The sequence below is a fragment of the Gouania willdenowi genome, chromosome 13 (genome assembly GCF_900634775.1).
Source record: "Gouania willdenowi chromosome 13, fGouWil2.1, whole genome shotgun sequence".
In the NCBI taxonomy this organism is placed as follows: Eukaryota; Metazoa; Chordata; class Actinopteri; order Blenniiformes; family Gobiesocidae; genus Gouania; species Gouania willdenowi.
Genome location: NC_041056.1, coordinates 21,817,655 through 21,838,031, shown reverse-complemented (window position 1 = coordinate 21,838,031; position 20,377 = coordinate 21,817,655). Strand labels below are relative to the sequence as shown.

The 20,377-nt window shown below is 37.0% G+C and overlaps 2 protein-coding genes across 7 annotated transcripts; one reads left to right on the top strand and one right to left on the bottom strand.

The window, feature by feature from the left end:
• Positions 1–200: 200 nt before the first annotated feature.
• gdpd1 (glycerophosphodiester phosphodiesterase domain containing 1) lies at positions 201–15,904 on the bottom strand. 6 transcript variants are annotated; one of them, XM_028464719.1, is made up of 11 exons: positions 15,845–15,904; positions 13,839–13,991; positions 9,420–9,462; positions 8,244–8,379; positions 6,922–6,967; positions 5,508–5,629; positions 5,218–5,307; positions 4,797–4,930; positions 1,811–1,870; positions 1,576–1,627; positions 201–1,495 (listed from the first exon to the last, which is right to left on the bottom strand). In XM_028464719.1, the coding sequence occupies exons 2-11, from the start codon at positions 13,972–13,974 to the stop codon at positions 1,361–1,363; spliced, it is 954 nt and encodes a 317-aa protein (XP_028320520.1). In that variant the 5' UTR covers positions 13,975–13,991; positions 15,845–15,904; the 3' UTR covers positions 201–1,360. The 6 variants fall into 6 exon arrangements, with proteins under 6 accessions (XP_028320520.1, XP_028320519.1, XP_028320518.1 ...); XM_028464718.1 differs by lacking the exon at positions 15,845–15,904 and adding an exon at positions 15,799–15,838; XM_028464717.1 differs by lacking the exon at positions 15,845–15,904 and adding an exon at positions 15,330–15,563.
• A 517-nt stretch (positions 15,905–16,421) lies between these two features.
• Positions 16,422–19,984, top strand: tmem120ab (transmembrane protein 120Ab). The gene is made up of 12 exons (XM_028464716.1): positions 16,422–16,636; positions 16,853–16,971; positions 17,129–17,233; positions 17,323–17,382; positions 17,808–17,903; positions 18,010–18,099; positions 18,523–18,588; positions 18,679–18,740; positions 18,835–18,927; positions 19,038–19,102; positions 19,308–19,376; positions 19,525–19,984. The coding sequence occupies exons 1-12, from the start codon at positions 16,568–16,570 to the stop codon at positions 19,639–19,641; spliced, it is 1,011 nt and encodes a 336-aa protein (XP_028320517.1). The 5' UTR covers positions 16,422–16,567; the 3' UTR covers positions 19,642–19,984.
• Positions 19,985–20,377: the final 393 nt, after the last annotated feature.

Below are 20,377 nucleotides of genomic sequence, written 5' to 3'. Positions count from 1 at the left end.
GCTTTAGTTGGTCTTTAAATATAAAAAGCAAATAAACACACTTTCTAAATGCCCCCCTGGTTATAGATGACGCATAGTTGTTTATTTTATTAGTTACAAATCAATGAAATTCAAGAACTACAGCCGCTCTGCAGCGCCTCCTCCTGTTAATCTGATGCTTTTGTTTTGTTCTCCAAAAAAATAGAAAAAAAAAATTAGGCTTTTAATAATAAAGCAACAACTCTTTAATCTCATGATCAAGACATTTCCTTTGGTTGAAATATTTTCCACAAAGAATCAAATGACAAATATAATACAATCTCCTCAAACCAAACATGCAGAAACAATAGTTCAAACAAATATTAGTATGGGCACAATGATATAAACCATAACAACTGGCGTGTGATTGGTAATTACAATAAATGATTGATTTTCCATCACAAAACCCAAATAATGAAATGATATTAGGACAATAATACACTACATTTAATCACAATGTTGGTATGATTACACTATAACTGTAGCAGAGCAGTCAACACATGCATCACTGCTTTTAGTGGTCAAAAAAAACCCACTTTAAATACCAAACATCTTTGTATCCCGACACTCTCATTCAAGTTTCATCTTGTGCACATTTTTCCATCTTACATTTTATATTAAACAAAAACAATTTCAGTCGTTTAGAAAAAAAAAAAAAACACTAATCAAGAAACACAGTAATTGTGATCAACTCCAGTGTGTCTGTGTATGTGGAGGAGCTGCCATGAATCTTTTTTTAATCTAAACCTTTCCTCGCTAGGGGCTTTGTCTTCATCACTCACAAATTAAATGTAGTTTGTATAAAAACATTAAACTTGTGCTTTGCTTGTATTATTGCTTCTGTCAGGTTACACAGACACAACATCATCAGACGGATAATAATGAGTAATGAAACATCAAGCGAAATCTCATAATAGGACTGAAATCGGAATTACCTGCGTCATTTTTTAAATGTATTTATTTATTTATTTTGGTAAAGATTAATGCGCTTCTAATTGAAAAGTTAGCTGGTTATAAAGAAACCCTTAAATAAGACTTAGTCAATGAAAGTCTTATGCCAACTACTACTAAAGGTGAGTCATTTCTTTTAGGATGAATCTTTCAAAGGCAGTGCAGTCAGATTTTAACACAAATAGAGCTTTTTAAGTGTCTCCTGTGCATGCATGCAGGTGTAAACATAACGTGGAGCAAAACTAACAACCCAGGGACAAATATAATACACAGCAGAGAGAACGTGAGTGTGTGAACAGTAAAAGAGTCTGTATGATGGCCGTGAAACACTGCCAGACAAACTGGTTTGAAGGATAATCCCTGGCCAGGGCCTGAGGTAGATTCTGCTCCATCACTGAGTTTTATCAATCCCATTCCTGTCCATGAAATCCTTCAGCTTGCTGGGAAAATCTGTCATAACTCCTGTTGCTCCCAGTTCAAATGCCCTCTGGAAGTCCTCCTCGTCGTTTAACACCCAAACGTAGACCTGAAAGCACACACACGTGCACACGTATGCATGACAATAGAGCCGTCCTCCGTCAGCTAGCTCCACCCGCGTAGCATTACCTGTATTCCTCTGGCAGTTAAATGCTTAAAGAGAGCTTTCCTCATCAGCAAACTGGGAGAGAGAAACAAATCCACGTGAGCAAACACATAAAACTGAAAGTAAAGCAGTTTTGTTGTGTAATTATTAGGCTTAACGTCAATCCTGCTCGAGGGAAAAAAAGCTGAACTGAAAACTTTTACATTAGAAGAGAGCAGGAATAAAAATGTTAATTATTAATAGAGATGAGAGACTCACGTGTCGGCCAACCAGGTGATGATTCTCTGAGTCCGTGTCAATTTCTCAGGGTCCACCAGTCTGCAAATACACACAAACAGTGGATTCATTCCAGAAAGTTCATTTTGTCTTCTTTTTTAAATAATATGTTAAGGTTTCATTTATTCAGGAAAGCTGGATGTCCTGACATGTGGCCACGCCCAGAAACAACTCGTAACGACACATGAAAGTTTTCAGTAGATGCCTCTGAGGAAGACTGACAACAGTTGGCAGTAGAAACATGTCAGGAGATCAAACCTTCATGAAAAAAGTGATCTGAATAAATGAAACCTTAACGTATTAAATAGTGCAGAGGTTCTCAACCTTGGGGTCAGGACCCCATTTGGGGTTGCAAGACACTAAGAGGGGGTCGACAGATGCCTTTAAGAAACTAAGAATTTTTTTTTTTACCAATTTGAGCTTATTTTTGTCATTTTTCTGCAACAACACCAAACTTGCCATATTTTCATCACTTTTTCTCGCCATGCTACGTTACTCCTGTTTCTGCTACTTCCCCATCACATTTTAATGTCTTATCTGCACATTTTTTAAACTTTCACTACATCTTTGGTATTTATAAACCCTTTCCACCACTTTTCCTATCTAATGTTGCATATGTTGAACCATTATAGTCACTTTTATCCTCTTTTCACCATATTTCATGCTTTGTTTTTTGCCAATTTAACCAACAAGATTTGTCATGCCCATTATTTCCCAGTTTAAACTAATTGTTCCTACTTTTTTTCTGCCACTTTGAAACCTTTTTACACTTTTTCTGTCAGTTTTGGCCACTCTAATGTGCAACTTTGAACCAATTTCTGTGGTTTTTAAAATCTCATTTCACCACCTTTTCCCACCATTTTGGTCACTTTTAACCCATTTTATTTCTGATTAAAACAATGATTTACATCTTGGCTATACACCATGGCACAAATAATACTAAAGTTCCTGAATAACAGTGGATATTATTCAGATAAATGTGATTATCACAGATTCATAGAGCAATGGACCATCATTTTATTGACTATATGGATGGACCCCAAAAATCTCTCCCCTTTATTCTCTCTTATAGATGACCCTGTCTCTACATGACTGTTCTTCAATGTCTGTGTTCAACCACCTTCAGGTACAGTCGGGGTCCCTAGTCTCTGGAACCTATACTATGAAGGTTACGGGCTGAAAAGTTTGAGAACCACTGAATAAGTGGATTAGTGGCCAATGTTACATTTCTGAAAAGTCACAACCCTTCCAACCTCTTAATATTTAACTTACAGTACAGCTCAGAGTATCCGGGTCCAATTAAACTCACCACAATGAAGAAGAGGAAGGCAATGATCATGTGTTTATCAGATTTCTATTACATATTCACGTAAACAGTGGAGGTGGGCCTGAACCAAGAAGCCAACTGCTTGGAGCTGTTGGCAGCTCAGCACAAATGTACGACATGAATTCAGTTGATCCTTCATGAATGTGTGGTATGCACAAAGAGCTCGTTTGACCCTGATCACTAAGACCCACTGACACACACACGAAGCAGACGCACGGTGTAAATGTTTCTCTAATTAGTGAAAGAGTTCATCTTTCAATGTGGTTCAGGCTGCAGATGATGGAGACACACAATAAACACTACACTGGTCAACAAGGATGAGTGCAGAGTAAGGAAGATCAGAAAAAGCATATGTTCTTGTCTTCCATTAGTTTTTCAAACATTCTTGTCAACAGAGCTCTTATTTTGAAGTTAACCTGAAGTTTAGTCAGAAGCACAATGGCGGGTCTCCAAAAAACTCAGAAATGTCGGCATGAAATGTGTTTTCCGTGAAGTTTTGTGGATCCAATGACCACATGTTGATATTCTACTTGGTCACTTTCTCAATTAAGATGTTTGCATAACTTTCTAAGATGGTGAATCAACTGAGATATTTAGCCTCAGTGTGATTCAGGTTTTTGTCATTGTAGGTTTGAAATGCATCTTTGGAAACTTGGAAGTATACTTCAGTGGGAACGGTCATCATAGTACAGAGATAGGTGACTTTTATCACAACAGGGCCACAAAAATATGACTTTTCAGACCCGAGGGCCACGTTATCAAGCTTTTAGAATAATTACCAATCTGATCATTAATACAATAAAATGTTTTGGGAGTCATTTTCTGTTTTTTTGTCACTCCTTTGTTATTTGGAGTCAATTTGTGTTTTTTGTATGATTTTGTGTCATAGGAGTACTTTTTGTACACTTTTTGTTGTTGTACTTTTGTAGTCATCTTTAGTGTTTTTCGCCTTGATTTTGTGTATTGTACAGTCATTTTGTGCATTTTTCAAGTCATTTTGTGTGTTTTTCAAGCCATTTTGTGCATTTACTTGTGGGGCCACATAAAATTAGATCGAGGGCTGCATGTGGCCGCCAGGCTGTCAGTTGCCTATGTCTGTTATAGTATATAGTAAGTAGACAGTATATACTCATTGAGTTTGTAGTGCATAGTACGGATTGTGCCATTTCGAACAGAGCCTTAGTGTTGATCAAACCTTTACTCATCACGTGTGTTTTTCTCTGAGAATGTCTCTTTTGTTTTAGTGTCAGCTTTAACATTCACCGAAAACCACAACTGGAAAAATGTGTGGGGAGTAGATTCAATGAATGAGGAACATGAAGTGTGTCCATTGATTTGAATTGGGGGGGGGCAGTGTCATTATGCTGCCTGTGGTATTCAGTGACGTGTGAGGTTGAATCAGCAAAACCTGAGGCTTCAACTAACGATCACATCGACACAATATCAGATAAATAAAAGGGAAGCAGATCTAAAACAAAGCGTAGGCTCAGTTTCTGTGTTATTCATACCCTGCCTCATAGTAAAGATGCAGACACAGCATGTGTATCTGGCTTGGTCAAATGTCCTTCTGTATACCCCCAAATTTTTATTTTACTTATTATATATAACTGAAAAGTGTTGATAAACTATGCTGTACATTACTTTGGAATAATGGAGGGCATGGGGATCTCCAGGAACTGCTCCTTGAGTGGAACAAAGGGCAGAAGGCCGGTGTAGAAAAAGCCCAAGATCTGCAGGACACGGGGAAAGCTGAACAGCACGGGAATATGAGGGTTCTGCAAAAATAAACACATCTTTTAAAAAAATGACAAATAAAAAGCTCAGGACAGCTGATCAGCACTCAGTAGATAATAAAAGCTTTTGTACTAAATAAACTCCTGGGAAGATGTTTGATCTATATATTTAATACATTGTAGGGGGAAAATTCAATGATTTATTGAAATAATGTTATATTTTAAACATTTGTTTCATTCTTTAAGAGACAAATTTAAACCTTACTGAATCAGATCAGCAAGGTCAATTGAAGACAAACTATTTCCACCAAACAGATTTAAACAGGTACCTCTTTGTAACACTTTTTGACAATCTTGTTGCTCGCGTTTCCCCAAACTGTGAGATGTTCTCTGTCGTACTTCACCACCAGTTCAGAGACCTGTGGGAGGGAAAAACATCCACTCATTTACTACAACTGCCTTTGGCCTCAGGGAAGAACACAGTCCTTAAAGATACAAAGTAACCATTGATAAACTCCAATTTATCTAATTTTTTTTTTTACATAATAGAGTAATGCATATCATATCTGACCAATGCAACTGATAATGAGTTGGAGTATAAACAGTTGCACACACACACCTTCTTTATGAGCTTGTCATCATTGACCTTGATGTCAATGTTGACCGGCGTGTTTGGAAACGCATCGAAAACGTCCCTGAGGAGAGGAATGCGCTTGTCCTGTCCTCCCTCGCAGAAACACTCTGTCACACACACACACACGCACGCACATGCACACACAAAATAAGAAAAACGTTTTCACTACAGGTACACTAAACTGTAGGGATGGGAATCGAAAACCGGTTCTTTCTGAGAATACCGGTGCCCAGTAAGGAATTGTTTGTTTGCCTGCCTGTCAATTCCGCTTATCGGTTCCTCTTACGTCGCAAATACTTAACGATAAACTCCTCCAGATCCTGTATATTGTGTTTCACCATATAGTTGTTTGCTGTCCAGCGCGGAGAATCCACCCCCTCCACCCGCAGCTGTGCTGTCCTCTGTGCTGTGTTTGTAGCGTCTCTGTTGCTACGCTAGTCACTTCCGGGTTATGTACACTCGCGCAAAAGTTGCTTCTTGCACGAACTTTTCTTCCGAAAACAACAAACTTCCGCAAGAAGACACACCTCGTTGCCAGTTTATGTCCTCATAACAAGTAATCAGACACAGGAGACAGACTGGTACTGATCGTTGTCTTTATTTTGCTCTTTCACACGTTCACACACACACGGCTGATGACGTCACATGTAAAAACGGGGACGGCGTCTCTGAAGGTCCATTTAAAGAAATGTAAACAAAGGCTAAACTGAAGCTTTACCGTTTAAATACATAATAAGTGCAGCTGTACTTTTGGTTAATATGTTCTTTTTTACAGAAGAATTATTTGTTTCATGTCTGAATTAGTTTTGGATCAAGTTCAAAAGGAGCACTGTAAATATTTTCAAATATCTGTAGCCAAAATGTGTCATATGTTGTAATAATAATAATAATAATAATAATAATAATAATAATAATAATAATTCATCAATTTTATATACCGCTTTTGTATATATTATTATCCAGTGAAAATCTTTACCTGGTGGATTCAAAAAGAGCTGATATCACTGCAGGAAATTAAAGAGACAAAAGATAATATAATAAAGAGTTAAAGCAAACAAATACATTTGTATTATTTAATTCCCTCACCCAATGAGAATCGATAAGAGAATCGGTAAGGAAGTATCGATAATGGAATCGGAATCGCTGAATTCTTATCAATTCCCATCCCTACTAAACTGTGTTGCTTACTTTAGATTTAGATTTTCCTAAAGATACATGTGTTTTCAATTATTACCATTAATTGTTGCACAATGGAAACATAAAAGCAATCCTTTTACTACAGGATTCAAGCAGTGAGTGGAAATAAACTTGTCAACATATTCATAATAGAACAACTCAAGTGTGAAATCATCAATTCCTTCAGTTTTTGCACCAATTGTAAATATGTGATTATTCTCACCCCTTTGAAAAGTCACACCCAGCTTGCAGAGATATGGAGGGAGCTCCTGTAAAGAGATGAGAGCAGTCAGTGGTCAACCAATCAGAAATGGGACCATAAGTAATAGCCTGTGAGCTCAGGTCAGGGTCTGGTTTGTGACCGAGTATATTTTAAGGGAATCAGAGCAGATTAAACCATCCTTATCCTCTGCCACCAAGGTTGGCAGAGGATAAGATTGATGGTAAAGAGCTGTGTGTGATTTACTGCAACAAAGAGGAGCAACATTACAGCAGATCTAACCTGCTTTAACTAGACCTAGGTGCAAAACAAGGGGAAAAGAGATCATTTTTACATTAACAAGGTGATTTAAAACTAAGATTACATATAGTTTGCAAAGTTCACTTTGTGGGTATAAATTAAAGCTGCTGGAGACAATACATTTTTTACAGATTATGACAGTGTAAGCCTCGTAGATCAATAAATCAATGATCATTTGCTCGAAAAAAGGATGTAAAAGGTTGAAATTCAATCATATGTTAAGGTTTCATTTATTCAGACAACTGTTCCTCAGTAAATCCACTGACATATTTTGACTGACAGCTGCCAGACAAAAAGAATCTTGCTAGAATTATTACGCGGAAGTCAAGAAAACTTCAAAGGAAATTTCAAAGGAAACATCAAAGCGATTAGCAGACGCCTCTGACGAAGACTGGCAGTTGTCGGTCGAAACATGTCAGGATATCAAGTGGATTTTCTGAGTAACAGTTGAGAACCATTAAATATTATTCAAAAAGAAGACAAACAAAAAGAATCTTGCTGGAATGGTTGAAATTGATGCTTGAAAGTTTGTTTTGATCTTCTCTGTAAACACTTGTTTTATTGACATTGTTGGAAAAGTTCTGCGCATTGCATTATGGGATGTGGAGTCCTGTAGTCGGACGCATGGAAGTGTTTTTTACTTAATTCTTCCCGTGATTTCATGTGTTTCTTCACCAGACAAGGAAAACAGGGATTTGCTTGACTCCATTTTTGTTCTAGTTTGTTCCCCGTATTCCCCCGTGATATCACCTCACTCAACGAGACATTCAATTTTGGCCGAATTCGGATCTTTCTGAGTAATTCCCAAAATAAACATTCATTATTCACCAGAATAACACCAGAAATGTGTTGGGTAAAACGTAAGAACAAAGTGAAAACACTTCGAGTCGACATCCCACATGGCAAAGCGCGAAACTTTTCCGACAAGTTCAATAAACCGACTGTTTATATCGGAGATCAAAACAAACATTTCAGATGCTGATTGTTTCTCTGTTGATGAACATGGCTTGAAAAGTGGGACTCACAGCGTAGGCCACACTGGAGATGTCTGCGTTAATACCACAGCCCCTCTGCAAGTTTGCGTCATGCGTCACCACCACTTGTCCGTCTTTCGTTAAGTGGCAGTCCAGCTCCAGCATGTCTGTGCCAACATCCACGGCACTGCTCAAAGAGACACAAAACCATAACACCAGTGCTCCAGAAATACTCCTTTGACCTGAGTCTATTCATAGGCAGCAACATGACCACTTCATATAGAGCAAACAGGCTCCAACAGTGCTATGTTGATGATAAACCTGTGGAGGAAACCATAGACACCTCATGGATTACTTTGTAAAAAAAAAAATACATCAGAAGCAGAATCCTCTCTGCATCCTATAGATCACATGTGTCAGACTCAAAGGTCAGACGGCCAAATCCGGCCCTTTGGAGCAGAAAAAAAACATGAATCACTGTGGAAATTAAGATTAAATCGGGGCTTTCGCCTTTAATTGGCCATGTAATGTTATTACATACATGGAATTTGTCCTCTGCATTTAACCCATCCCTGAGGAGCAGTGGGCAGCCTTTTTTGCGGCGCCTGGGGAGAAATCCCTTCGGGGTTAAGGGACTTGCTCAACATCCCACAGTGACGGCCCAGGTGAGGCTTGAACCGGCAACCCTCCGATTACAAGCCCGGTGCGTATATTACATGATTGCAGTCATTTTTTAATGTTAAAGACTTGAAAAAATTCACAATTCTGACAAAATCCTCCAATATTCCTCAAACTATGATATAATATTTCCCATTATTGAATAAAAATTGGTCACAAAATCTAGAAAAATTAAATTTATCACTTTTTTTTTTTTTTTTTACATATTTAGTATTTTATGTATATGTAGAAGGGCAAACAAGGACACAATAATAATTTGTTCTTTCTTTTTTCTGATTTATGTTTCTTTGGTTTAATCGCTGTATTTGCTGTTGTTGTTTTAACCTGTAAAGTGTCTTTGTGTTTCTAGAAAAGCGCTTTTAAATAAAATTTATTATTATTATTATTATTATTAATGTTGAAATTACTTGTTTTCCTGCATAAAATCTTGAGATCAAACTGCTCCGTATTTGGCCCCTGAACTAAAATGAGTTTGACACCCCTGCTCTAGACATATTTAGACCTCTGTTATTCCTCATCGCTGTCATCATGACGCTGGTTTCTACTCACTGTTTAAAGGCTGCCATTGTGTTCTCCAGGTTTTCTCCCGCCCCTACAGAGTAAAAAATAAACATTAACTAACTGTAAAGTGCTTTACAGTTCTTATTAACGCACCATTTACCGTATAAGATCATTACATGTTGGATTTATATTAAAGTAATATACCACCTTCCTCTCAGTAAAAACAAGCTGGTAACAATGCAAAAGAATAATATTCAAGTCATTAATAATCAGAATCAGAATAATTTTATTGGCTGAGTAGAGTTTAAATAAGTGATGCAATATAACCAAATTAAGAGTAACGCACCCATAAATAAAATACTAACCTTATCACGTAGAGGAAATAATGCCTAGACAATAATCAACAGGACATTAAGAGCGACATGCTACAGTCTATTATTAAAGGGTAAACAATGGCAACGTTACTTGATAGCAGACATATGCCTGTGGCAGGGTTGGGGTCGATTAATTGATAATTAATTACAGTTATGATCTAATTAGGAGGCCAAGCCCGCGGGGCCAGGGAACCGCGTTGTTCCTAGGACCAGCGGTGCAAGGAACCCTATTGTAATCTTTCCGATTATTATTGTTACCTTTTATTTTTCCTTGGGTAAAAGTGGTGCTGCAGAATAAACCGTGCAAGTTAGGGCGGTGCCCTTTGGTGGTTGGGTCCAACACCCCCAGGGGACCTTGGACGCAAAAATTCACATATGTCCGCCAGCAGGTGGCGCTATAACAAAGGTCAACGCGTTTTGGCCAATAACTCCCACACCATTTGTTGCAAATTTAAAACCTTCATATCCACAGATTCCTTGAATAGCACTGAATCACCTGGGCTAGGCCACGCCCATTTCCGCCTAACTTTTCTCGGAGCAAAATTGCAAAAACTGGAAAACCTACTTTTTCGAACTCCTCCTTGGGGTTTTGTCCAATCAGCGTGAAACTTGGCACGTAGAGTCTTCAGTTAGACTTGATCTAAATTTGAGAAAACAATTTTGTTCGGGCAAAATATGCGCAAATTATTAACGAGTAAAATTTTCTAGCTCGCTATGAAAACGCGAACTGGCGCATATCTCGGTCAAATTAAAAGCTAACAACACCAAATCTGAGATCCTTAGTTGGAATGTGACTGTGAGGGTGTGCGCCAAATTTGAATAATATAAGCCACTAGGGGGCGCTACAAATAACGAATATTTATATCTCTTAAATGGCTAGGCCAATATTTACCAAATTTGGAGGGTATGAGCTTGGGTCCCTCCTGAGGCGATATCTCAAAGGTGTTCGCGATTGGTCAAAGTGGTCGTGGTTTATTACATCGTATCACATAAATAAATAAACATTTATTTCTGCTGATATATTATGTTGAGGGTAGTGAAATTTACAGGGTAGATATAGGAGACCACACAGACCACCCAGACTATAAATTGCGCCACTAGGTGGCGCTATAATTGCAAAAGCATTTTGGCATCTAACTTTCACAATTTAATTCACATCTTCAAAAAATATCCACATGTTCCCTACATAGAGTCGCATCTACTGACATCGGCCACGCCCACTCCCACAGCACATTGCTCTTTGTAAGTCACGACATATCAAAAACCTACTTTTTCAAATTCCTCTTTGGGGTTTTGTCCAATCAGCGTGAAACTTGACACGTAGAGTCTTCATTTGGACCTGATCTAAAGTTGTTAAAATAATTTTGTTGGCTAAAAATATGCATGAATAATTACTGAGTAAATTTTTCTAGCTAGCTATAAAAATGCATAACTGTTGCATATCTCGGTCAAAACAAAATGCTAACAACACCAAATCTGAGATCCTTGGTTGGCATGTGACTGTAAGGGTATAAGCAAAATTTTAATAAATCACTTTCACACTTTAAATAACATCTTCCAAAACTTCATATCCACCTGTTCACAGCAAATGGCACGTTGGCCTGTGTCCTGACGCTCGCCCCGAGCCCGTCATCCTTCGTGACGTACTTCCACGGGCTCCACGAAACCTGGGGGCCGAGTCGCGTGGGAAGGCTTGGCCCCCTTTCATAACTGCTTGCAGTTCTAGCTATGTTTGTAATTGTAAATTTAAAAAAATCTGTTGCTGTTGTAACCGCAATAGAATTGTAATTAAGTTAAGATAATAGACTTTGTATTTCTAATTGTCATGGAAATTAATGAAACGTAAACCTGTGTAACCATGTTATATTCCTAAGGCTTACACATGTATTTAATAATTATTATTATTTTACCATTTAAAAAAATGCTTAGAAGCCCACACTAAAAACATTAATACAAATATTTTAATTGATTAGGAAGCGTAACAAGGTAACCAATAGATGAAAAACAAATTGGATGATAGATAATATTTAGATTATTTCACAGTTGAATTAAGACATGGGTCAAAACCAGTGACGTGCAGTCAGGGTAGGCAAGGTATGCAGTACCTACCCAAAGGTGAATTGATATTTTGATTATTTGTTTTAATTCTAATATAATTAGAAATTATTTATTTTTCCATTTCCAGAAGCCTACAGTACCTATAAGTTTGAAAGTGTCAGCATTTTGTGCGTTTCATAGCCCAAATGACTAAACAGCGCTATTTCCTGGAATGGCTGCCGTCTCACTCCGTTGTAGGCAGGAGGAGGCCACGCCCCCTCCCAAAAGCACATTGCTGCTCTGCCTCTGTTCACATAGCGTGTTTTGTGTTTGCGCATGCGCAGTCAGTTCCCCAAGATGACAACCATTTATGTAAAAAGGCAGCTCTTTACGCTGCCTTTGGAAGTAACCGTGCAATGCTAAATGCTATACCTAAGTTCTGAGTGCATTAGTGAATTGATATCACGTGGCCGCTGCTGCTATGTTCTCTAGCTAGTGGGCGGGATAACACTACAGGCAGGATGACAGCGCTAGAGAAGATCGAGAAACTTTTTTTTGAGGAAAAATGACAGCTTTTAAAAGAAGGGAGATCAACACCTGAGCTACCAGACCTTCAGCAAAGATAAGGTTAGAAAATTGTTCGTATTTTTCACAGTGAATGGAAGGATTGACTTCGTGGATGCGCCTCACTGAAGGCTGTTTTATGCTTGACGCATCCGCGAGGTCAGCACCGCTCCGTGCGTACAAATGATGTAATTTTTGCAGCCACGCCCCCCCCCCGCGTGGGCACTCTATGCGGAAACATTTTGTCATCGTCGTCGTCGTTGTTTAATGACATATATCTTGTTGGGAGAGTATGGAGGCTATATTAAATAATTGTTTATGTTTCTTTAATGGTGTTTACGATGTTGATTTTGTTAGATGCTAAATGCTTGTTCATGTGGATCTTGTTGGGTTTTTTCTTTCTTATTATGAATTTTATATTTTGATAAGCTCATTGAGATGACTTTGTTGTAAATTGCGCTTATACAAATAAAGTTGAATTGAATTAACGCTTGCCAGCAGAAACATATGAAAATGTCATTGGTGGTCTCGATTTGCAACGTTCTGCCTACCCAACCCTAGTGGTCACGACACGTCACTGGTCAAAACTGATCTTATATCATAATAGATGCTAACAGAAAGCTAACACAAGAGGAAGGTTAAGTTTTATGGGATCATTTTTTTTCAGACTCAGTAATTGTGATTAATTAAATGTGAACTTTAGTAATTTAGAACCTATTCATAATTGACTTTCAGGGGGAAAATAATAATTGTAATTTTATTTGTAAGTGGAAAAAATACCGGTCACTGTAATCATAATTGAGTTGTACCGAAAATTAAAAACGGATAATTGATAGTGATGTCTCGATACAACTTTTTCATTTCCGATATGATACTGATATGGCAGCCTTGTGTATCGGCCGATACCGATATTGATCCGATATGTTTTTCTCTCTATTTTCTTTAATTAGAAAATATCAATTACTTATTCTGTAGAGTGGAATGTTAGAAAAGACTTGATCAAGTGATGTTACTCAAACAGAGAACAATAGTCAGCAACAGAAGGTATGAGAAAAACTGACCCATTTATTATCAACTAATTGGTTACATACATTTTAACCTTCAACATAATATGTACAGTATTCTACAATTGAATAAAATTAATTTAAAAAAAATTAAATAAATAAATAAATAAAATATCATTAAATCCGGAAATTTTAATCTGATATTCGTTTTCAGGCTGATATCGAACCGATATCCGATATTGATATCGGATCGGGACAACCCTAATAACTGATGACGTAATTGTAATTATAAATTGTAATTGACCCCAACCCTGGTCTGTGAACTGCTGAAAGAATCTGGACACTGACAACAAACCTAAAAAGTTTAAACCCTTGACATCATTGCTGAAAAGAAACATAATGCACTGCTGTTTACCATTACAAAATGATTAAGCAAGACTTGTTATAATTCATTTGTCTGTAACACACGATCTAAATCCTTGACTCACCACCACGATGGGAAATGTGCCGGCTCAGGAAAGTTCCTCGCTTCCGCCGATGCAAAAGTGTTGGACATTTGAGCAGCAGGGCAGAGGTGAGCACGTAGCCTGTGACCGTGGACAGGACATACACGGCGGCGCACATCTCCTGTTCGTCGTCAACTGCAGGAACAAAACACAGTTCGTTTAAATCAACGAGTAAGGCAGAATACCAACAAGTCTCTGGTTGTATCTTTGTCTGGACATAATGTATTTGAAGTACTGAGTTGAAGCTTTAAACCATGAGGACAAAGGGTGGGGGGTCACATGCACGAGTCCAAGATCAAACTATTATTTTAATGATTTGGAACAAGGGCAATGCGTCATTGGAGAGATGCATTTTGCAAAACTCGAGGACAAATATCAAATAGGTATTCTTGTTTCTACACAAAGTCAAACAACATTTACAAAGGGTTAAATAAAGACTCCAGAATCACTAAAGGACTCATTGTGTTCTTGCTATTTCCCCTTGTAACGATAACAGTTCACTGGGTAAACTGGGATATGTTTACTTAGTGCGACTCTAATTAGGAGAACAATAGTAGCAAGAGAAAAAATATTTAATAGGGCTAAACATGTGGAGAAATGATGCCAAAGAAGAGTCTTGAGCAGGATAATATCTGCTGATAACCTCCTCTGGTGAGATGAGGAAAAAAGAGAAAAACCTGGAACGGTGGAGGTGTGAAATGAAGAGAATAGTCACTGCTGCCAGAATAAACAACACTAAATACATGTGATTGGATGTGAGAGAGAAGTACTAAACACTTTCATAAATACCACCACAAATTTACAGTTTTAAAAACCAATACACACAATTATCTAGAAAAATAATTAAAAAAAATACAAATAACCAAATACTTTTACAAATTCCACAACAAATTTACAATTTTGAAAACACATTTACATAACTATCTAAAAAAATAAAAAAAAATACCAATAACCAAGCACTTTTACAAATGCAACAACAAATTTACAATTTTGAAAACAAATACACATAATTATCTAAAAATAAAAAAACACAAATAACCAAACACTTACAAATTCCACAAAAAATATGCAATTTTGAAAACACATTTAGATAATTAGCTAAAAAAACAAAAAAAAACAAATAAAACGCTTTTCTCTTCACTCCTCAGCCATTGTATGCAGCAGATAAATCAGGGTTTAAAAATCAACTTAAATTGAAATAGATTAATAATTAAATAAGGAATGCTATTCTATAATAACGTGAGCAATAGACACACGAATGTAAGCACGCAGAGCTAAGACCAAACAAACTGTAATGATACAATAAACAATCCATACTACTATTTATGAGTACATATTTTCTGCAGTATTTTACCGGACACATCGACATGAACCGTGACCACCTCTACTTTACCGGGTATATAACTACACTCACTGCGGATGAAGGCTAACGTTAGCTGAGATTGAGACGAGCTTTTGCGATGAGTAGTTTACCTTTGACATCAAATTGTTGACGCTGTCAATTCTTTATTTTTTGTTTCACTTTAACAAACAGCAAAGACACGGAGTCCTGACACCTGTCAGTCATCGACTGTTTCCTCAGTCCACGATAAACATCACCACTGCTTCGCTTCCAATGCCCAGCGTCGTGATTTAACTGGTTTCAGCATCAACTAGTGACCGGCTTTTGACTGCTTTGACAGTTGCTATGAGTAAACTTTTCGATGGAGACGTAGAAAGTTGAGAGAATGTCTAGTTGTTCTTTTAAACGCATTCTTCCTCTTCAAAACCAAAGTATTTCAGCATACTTTGATCGTCTTTTCACAGAAGGTATGTTGGATAGCTGTTTTATATGTTTAAAAAAATGGTAGTTTACCACCCGAGATGTTAAACATTTAATTTATTTAATTAATTATAAAAGACCGATAACTGTGTGTACTCCTTTTGTGTGTTTAAATCTTACCCCTGTCGCCAATTAAAATGGGCACCAGATAAACCGGAACACCTACCGCTGTCTGCCAGAGCCGTGAAAATGTCCAGAGCGCATGCGCAGACATCTTACGTGACACGGAAACGGAGGAGCCGTATCCGCCCTAAGGCTATTGTGGCTTTCACAATAAAAGCCTGGTTTTCTTTCATGAAAAACCAGTGCCTATCGATGTGATTTTTATATTTTCAATCCTAAGAATTGTAGGGGTTTCTTTAAATAATAATTTTGGAATAATGTGAGGAGTGATGTGAATCGTGGTAAATGGATATTTAAAAAATAATTAATTCTGATATACATTATAAACATATTTTGCAACAAGGATAAACAAAGTGTTTATATCAAGGGAGTGTCATGTTTGCAAAATAGGTCAAAACCAACTAAGTCTAACAAAGGTTGCTGATAATATGCAGTGTATCTGACAAACATAATACACATTTTTCAAAATATTAACAATATAGAATGGAGAGAACAATTGAATATTTATCAGATACTTGGCTTGCTGATAATGATTCATATTACAAAGGTTATTGTAACTCTTGTCTTTACAAGTAAACAACTTCTGATCAAAAATATTGAACATTTGTACCAGTCAAAGTTCACTTTGAGCAATAAACTGTCCATGAGGGTGCGAAACACACCCTGAATTATGTCATGGTGGTTTCAACATATGACATGTCTACAGCCGTCTTTATTTCCGTGCATTTGGATTGATTTGGTCGTGTCACTTTGATGTACTGACAAAATGTCTCTATCTTTGGTAAATGTTTTGGAGGAGTGGAAATGTTTGGAAGAGGAGTATCAAAAGCTTCAGGTAAGAAAAAGAGCAGCTGACCTTATCAAGGCAATGGTAGATACCATGCACGTGTTTCTCCAACAAAATAGATAACACATTAAGAATGTATTAATGTCTTGTTACCTGATTCTGCTTGCCCACACATCTTTTTACATTTCAGTAATCCTAAATAGATGAAATATTTTTAGTCGTATGCTTTTCTAATGATGCAACCATATGCAAATTGCCATCCAGGAGACACACAGAGTCTACTTGCAGAAACTGGGAGAAGTTACCAAACTTCAAAACAACTGCTCATCCTCCATTTTTCATCAACGGAAAAGATTGAAAGAGATTTCAAACCAAGTTAACAAGTGAGTGGAGGCCCAGCCATATATTTTTTGTAACATATCTGTCATTAACAATTTAAAGAGGAGGAATGTGGTGGATTTACAAAATGGACTAAACAAAAAGCTTTACTTACAATTTTGTATCTGTGATGCAACCTTTTTTTATGCTCTTCTTCAACAGATGCTGCAAAGACAGCAGTGAAACACTGGGGGAAATAAAAGAGAAAATTAAGACAAGGGCTAACGCTTTCTCGGAGATGGAAGCTTTCCTTCCAAATAGAAATGGGTGACGTCTCCTAACCAATCGAAACACAAACTCATTTTAACCATTTAACAAATCAAAGGAAAAATAATGTCAACTTCATGATGTTGCAGGTTGTACCTCAGTCTGGTTCTTGGAAATGTCAATGTCACTCTTCTCAGCAAACAAGCAAAGTAAGCAATTACATTTATGGTCTATTTTATGTTTCCTTAATTACAGCTAATGTATGGTTTTATTTGAGATTTACTGGCAGATTTATTACCCCTATCATACATCAGCAAAAACGCCTACAAAGTAAAACCCATTTTCTGTTACATACTGTTAAACCCTTGGATACAATGCTAAAGCCTGGGAAAAAAACGGTCTGAGTCTTGGGATTTATAGTCTTTATCAATATTTGCAAAGCAAGATTAAAAAAGAGCCCCCCGCCCCCGCCCCCCCCCCCTCCCCAACCAGAATTATTATTAATGTGTTACTCATTTTGAAAGGTACAGCCACTGGTAATGTGATGGAAGAAAAACCATTTAACCTTGTTAGGACCTTTTCTTAACCATGCAGTATAATTATTATTATTTTTTTTAAATGTCATCTTTGTCAGGTTTGCCTACAAAGATGAATATGAGAAATTCAAGCTATGCCTCACCGTCATGTTGCTGCTTCTCTCCTTCATTTGCTATTTCTTTGTGAGCTACAGGTATGGTAAACATTTAACAGCTACTTTCAGGTACTCACCTCGGTCTCTTGACGTAGTTATTTACACAATTTAACATGATTTTCATTTTTTTTTTTTTTTTTTGTAGATTTCTTGATGCAATCCTTAACTTCCTGCTGCTGTGGTACTACTGTACATTAACCATTAGAGAGAGCATCCTCATCACTAATGGTTCCAGGTCAGCACGGGACGTTTTCTCAACCTTTTGCCACATAAATGTTTCTATTCATATTATTCATTGAGATTACTTTGTTGTAATTTGTGCTATACAAATAAAGTTGAATTGAATTGAATTATTCCTGAAGCCATTATTGTAGATGTGATTATGAGCACAACTTTGTCTTAACTTGAAGCGAGCATTTACAGTATTCAGTAGCTAACTAATAATTAAAATCAAAGGATATTTTATCTATGGACTCTTATTTTAAAAGGCTACAAGTGGAAGATATTGTTTACTGTGTGTTGCAATTATGAGAGTTGAGCCTGTGTTAAACCTTAAAAAATCCTAATTCTTTATTTGTGTTATATTTATTTACCACACATGCAGTTTGTATAATAGGTTCACCTATATGTATACTAGACTTTGTGTTTTGGATTCCAGGATCAAAGGATGGTGGGTTTTTCATCACTATGTATCTGCGTTCCTGTCTGGTGTGATGCTGACGTGGTATGTGTTGATGAATTACACCTTGAATTAAAAGACAAATACCTGACAAAAGTCTATTAAATGTATTGAATGTACATCCTCCTTCCACAGGCCTGAGGGAAACCTGAACAAGATATTCAGAAACCAGTTTCTTGCTTATTCCCTATACCAAAGTGAGATCATAGTGGGTTTTATTTATTATATTAGTTTAAAGTTTTTAACATTAAACCAAACGTAATGAGCCTTTGTTTCACCTGAAACCCACAGGCTTTGTTCAGTGTCTGCAGTGCTATTATCAGAGTGGATGTCTGTACAGACTCAGAGCACTGGGCGAAAGACACAACATGGATCTGACCGTGGGTGAGATACAGTGTAAAACACCAAGGACACAATCTTCATCATGTTGGATGAATGTTTGGTTAGAAAATATTTTTTCTGCAGATTCAATTTTTGTCTCTTCCTCTTTACAGAGGGATTTCAGTCGTGGATGTGGAAAGGGCTGACCTTTCTCTTACCCTTCCTGTTTTTTGGTCATGTGAGTAAACTCTGTTACACTGACAGGTTGTAATCAGCATTTCTCACATACAATAAAAAATGTACGAGTCACAAAAAGTTTTTCTTCTTTTTTTTTTTTTCCAAACGTCATTAGACAGGTTTTTTGACTAAAATTTATAGAGTCATGGGTTGAAATGGCATACATTCCCTAAACAAATCCTGAGTTTCAATGTTTTGTCTTCCAGTTCTGGCAGCTCTTCATCAGCATCTCCCTGTTCAGAATGAGTCAACTCCCCGAATGCAAAGAATGGCAGGTCCGTGCCTCAACAGCCGCCAGGCTCTGCTGTTACCTAAAATATTATTGTATCAAACAAATATTCAGCATTCAAAAATACTCAAATTTTCTGGTGATAAAATTGTTATAATTTTCTCTTTCTTTGTCTTTGTGCTTTGTCATGCCAGATCTCCATGTGTGGGTTCTGTTTCCTTGTTTTGTTCATGGGAAACTTCTTCACTACCCTTGCTGTTGTTCATCAGAAGCAGAAGACCAGAAATCAAAAATCCAAAGTGAGATTTTAAAAAACTAATTTGGGGGATTTTAAGCCTCCATTTAAAGTACAAAAAAAAAAAAGAATTATTTTTACCAAAAAAAATTAATGTCTGTGTTCGTATAGTTTAACTGATTGTTGATTAACTGCGTGTTAAAACACAACCGATCTGCAGTTTTATGAGAATGCTCACAAGTGCATCTAATTTTGACTTCAAAGTTCATATAGGAGAGATAAATGTAACTCCTCCCTCACTTAGGAACTCTTATATAATTTGAAGCATAACTTTTCCTAACAGCAGTTTCCATTATATAGATGGACACACACACACACTATTGTAAAAATAATAATAATAATAAATGATTGTATATTTATGGTTGTCTTGTGGCTTTATTGTAGTTTCAAGGATTGCATGTGAGAGTTTAGATTTCAGAATGTAATTAGTTTTGTTTCAAATAGAAAATAATGAGGTATTTCACTTAATAAGAAGCACTGACATTTCATAAATAACTACAGTGTGCAACAGTATGAATGTGCTGACTCATTAATGAGAATCTGTTCATGACATCACCATGGTTGAGCCTGTGAATGATAAGTGCACGCCGTTCAGGCGTCCAAACTTTATCTCCTGTTTGACATGAATACGCACATCACTGAGTAAATATAGTTAGACAAACAGATAGTCCCAGACATCTGAAGTATGGATGAAACAATCTATAAGGCAGATTTAACAAGTGCTCGTGTTGGGTGTTTGTTAAATTTAAAAT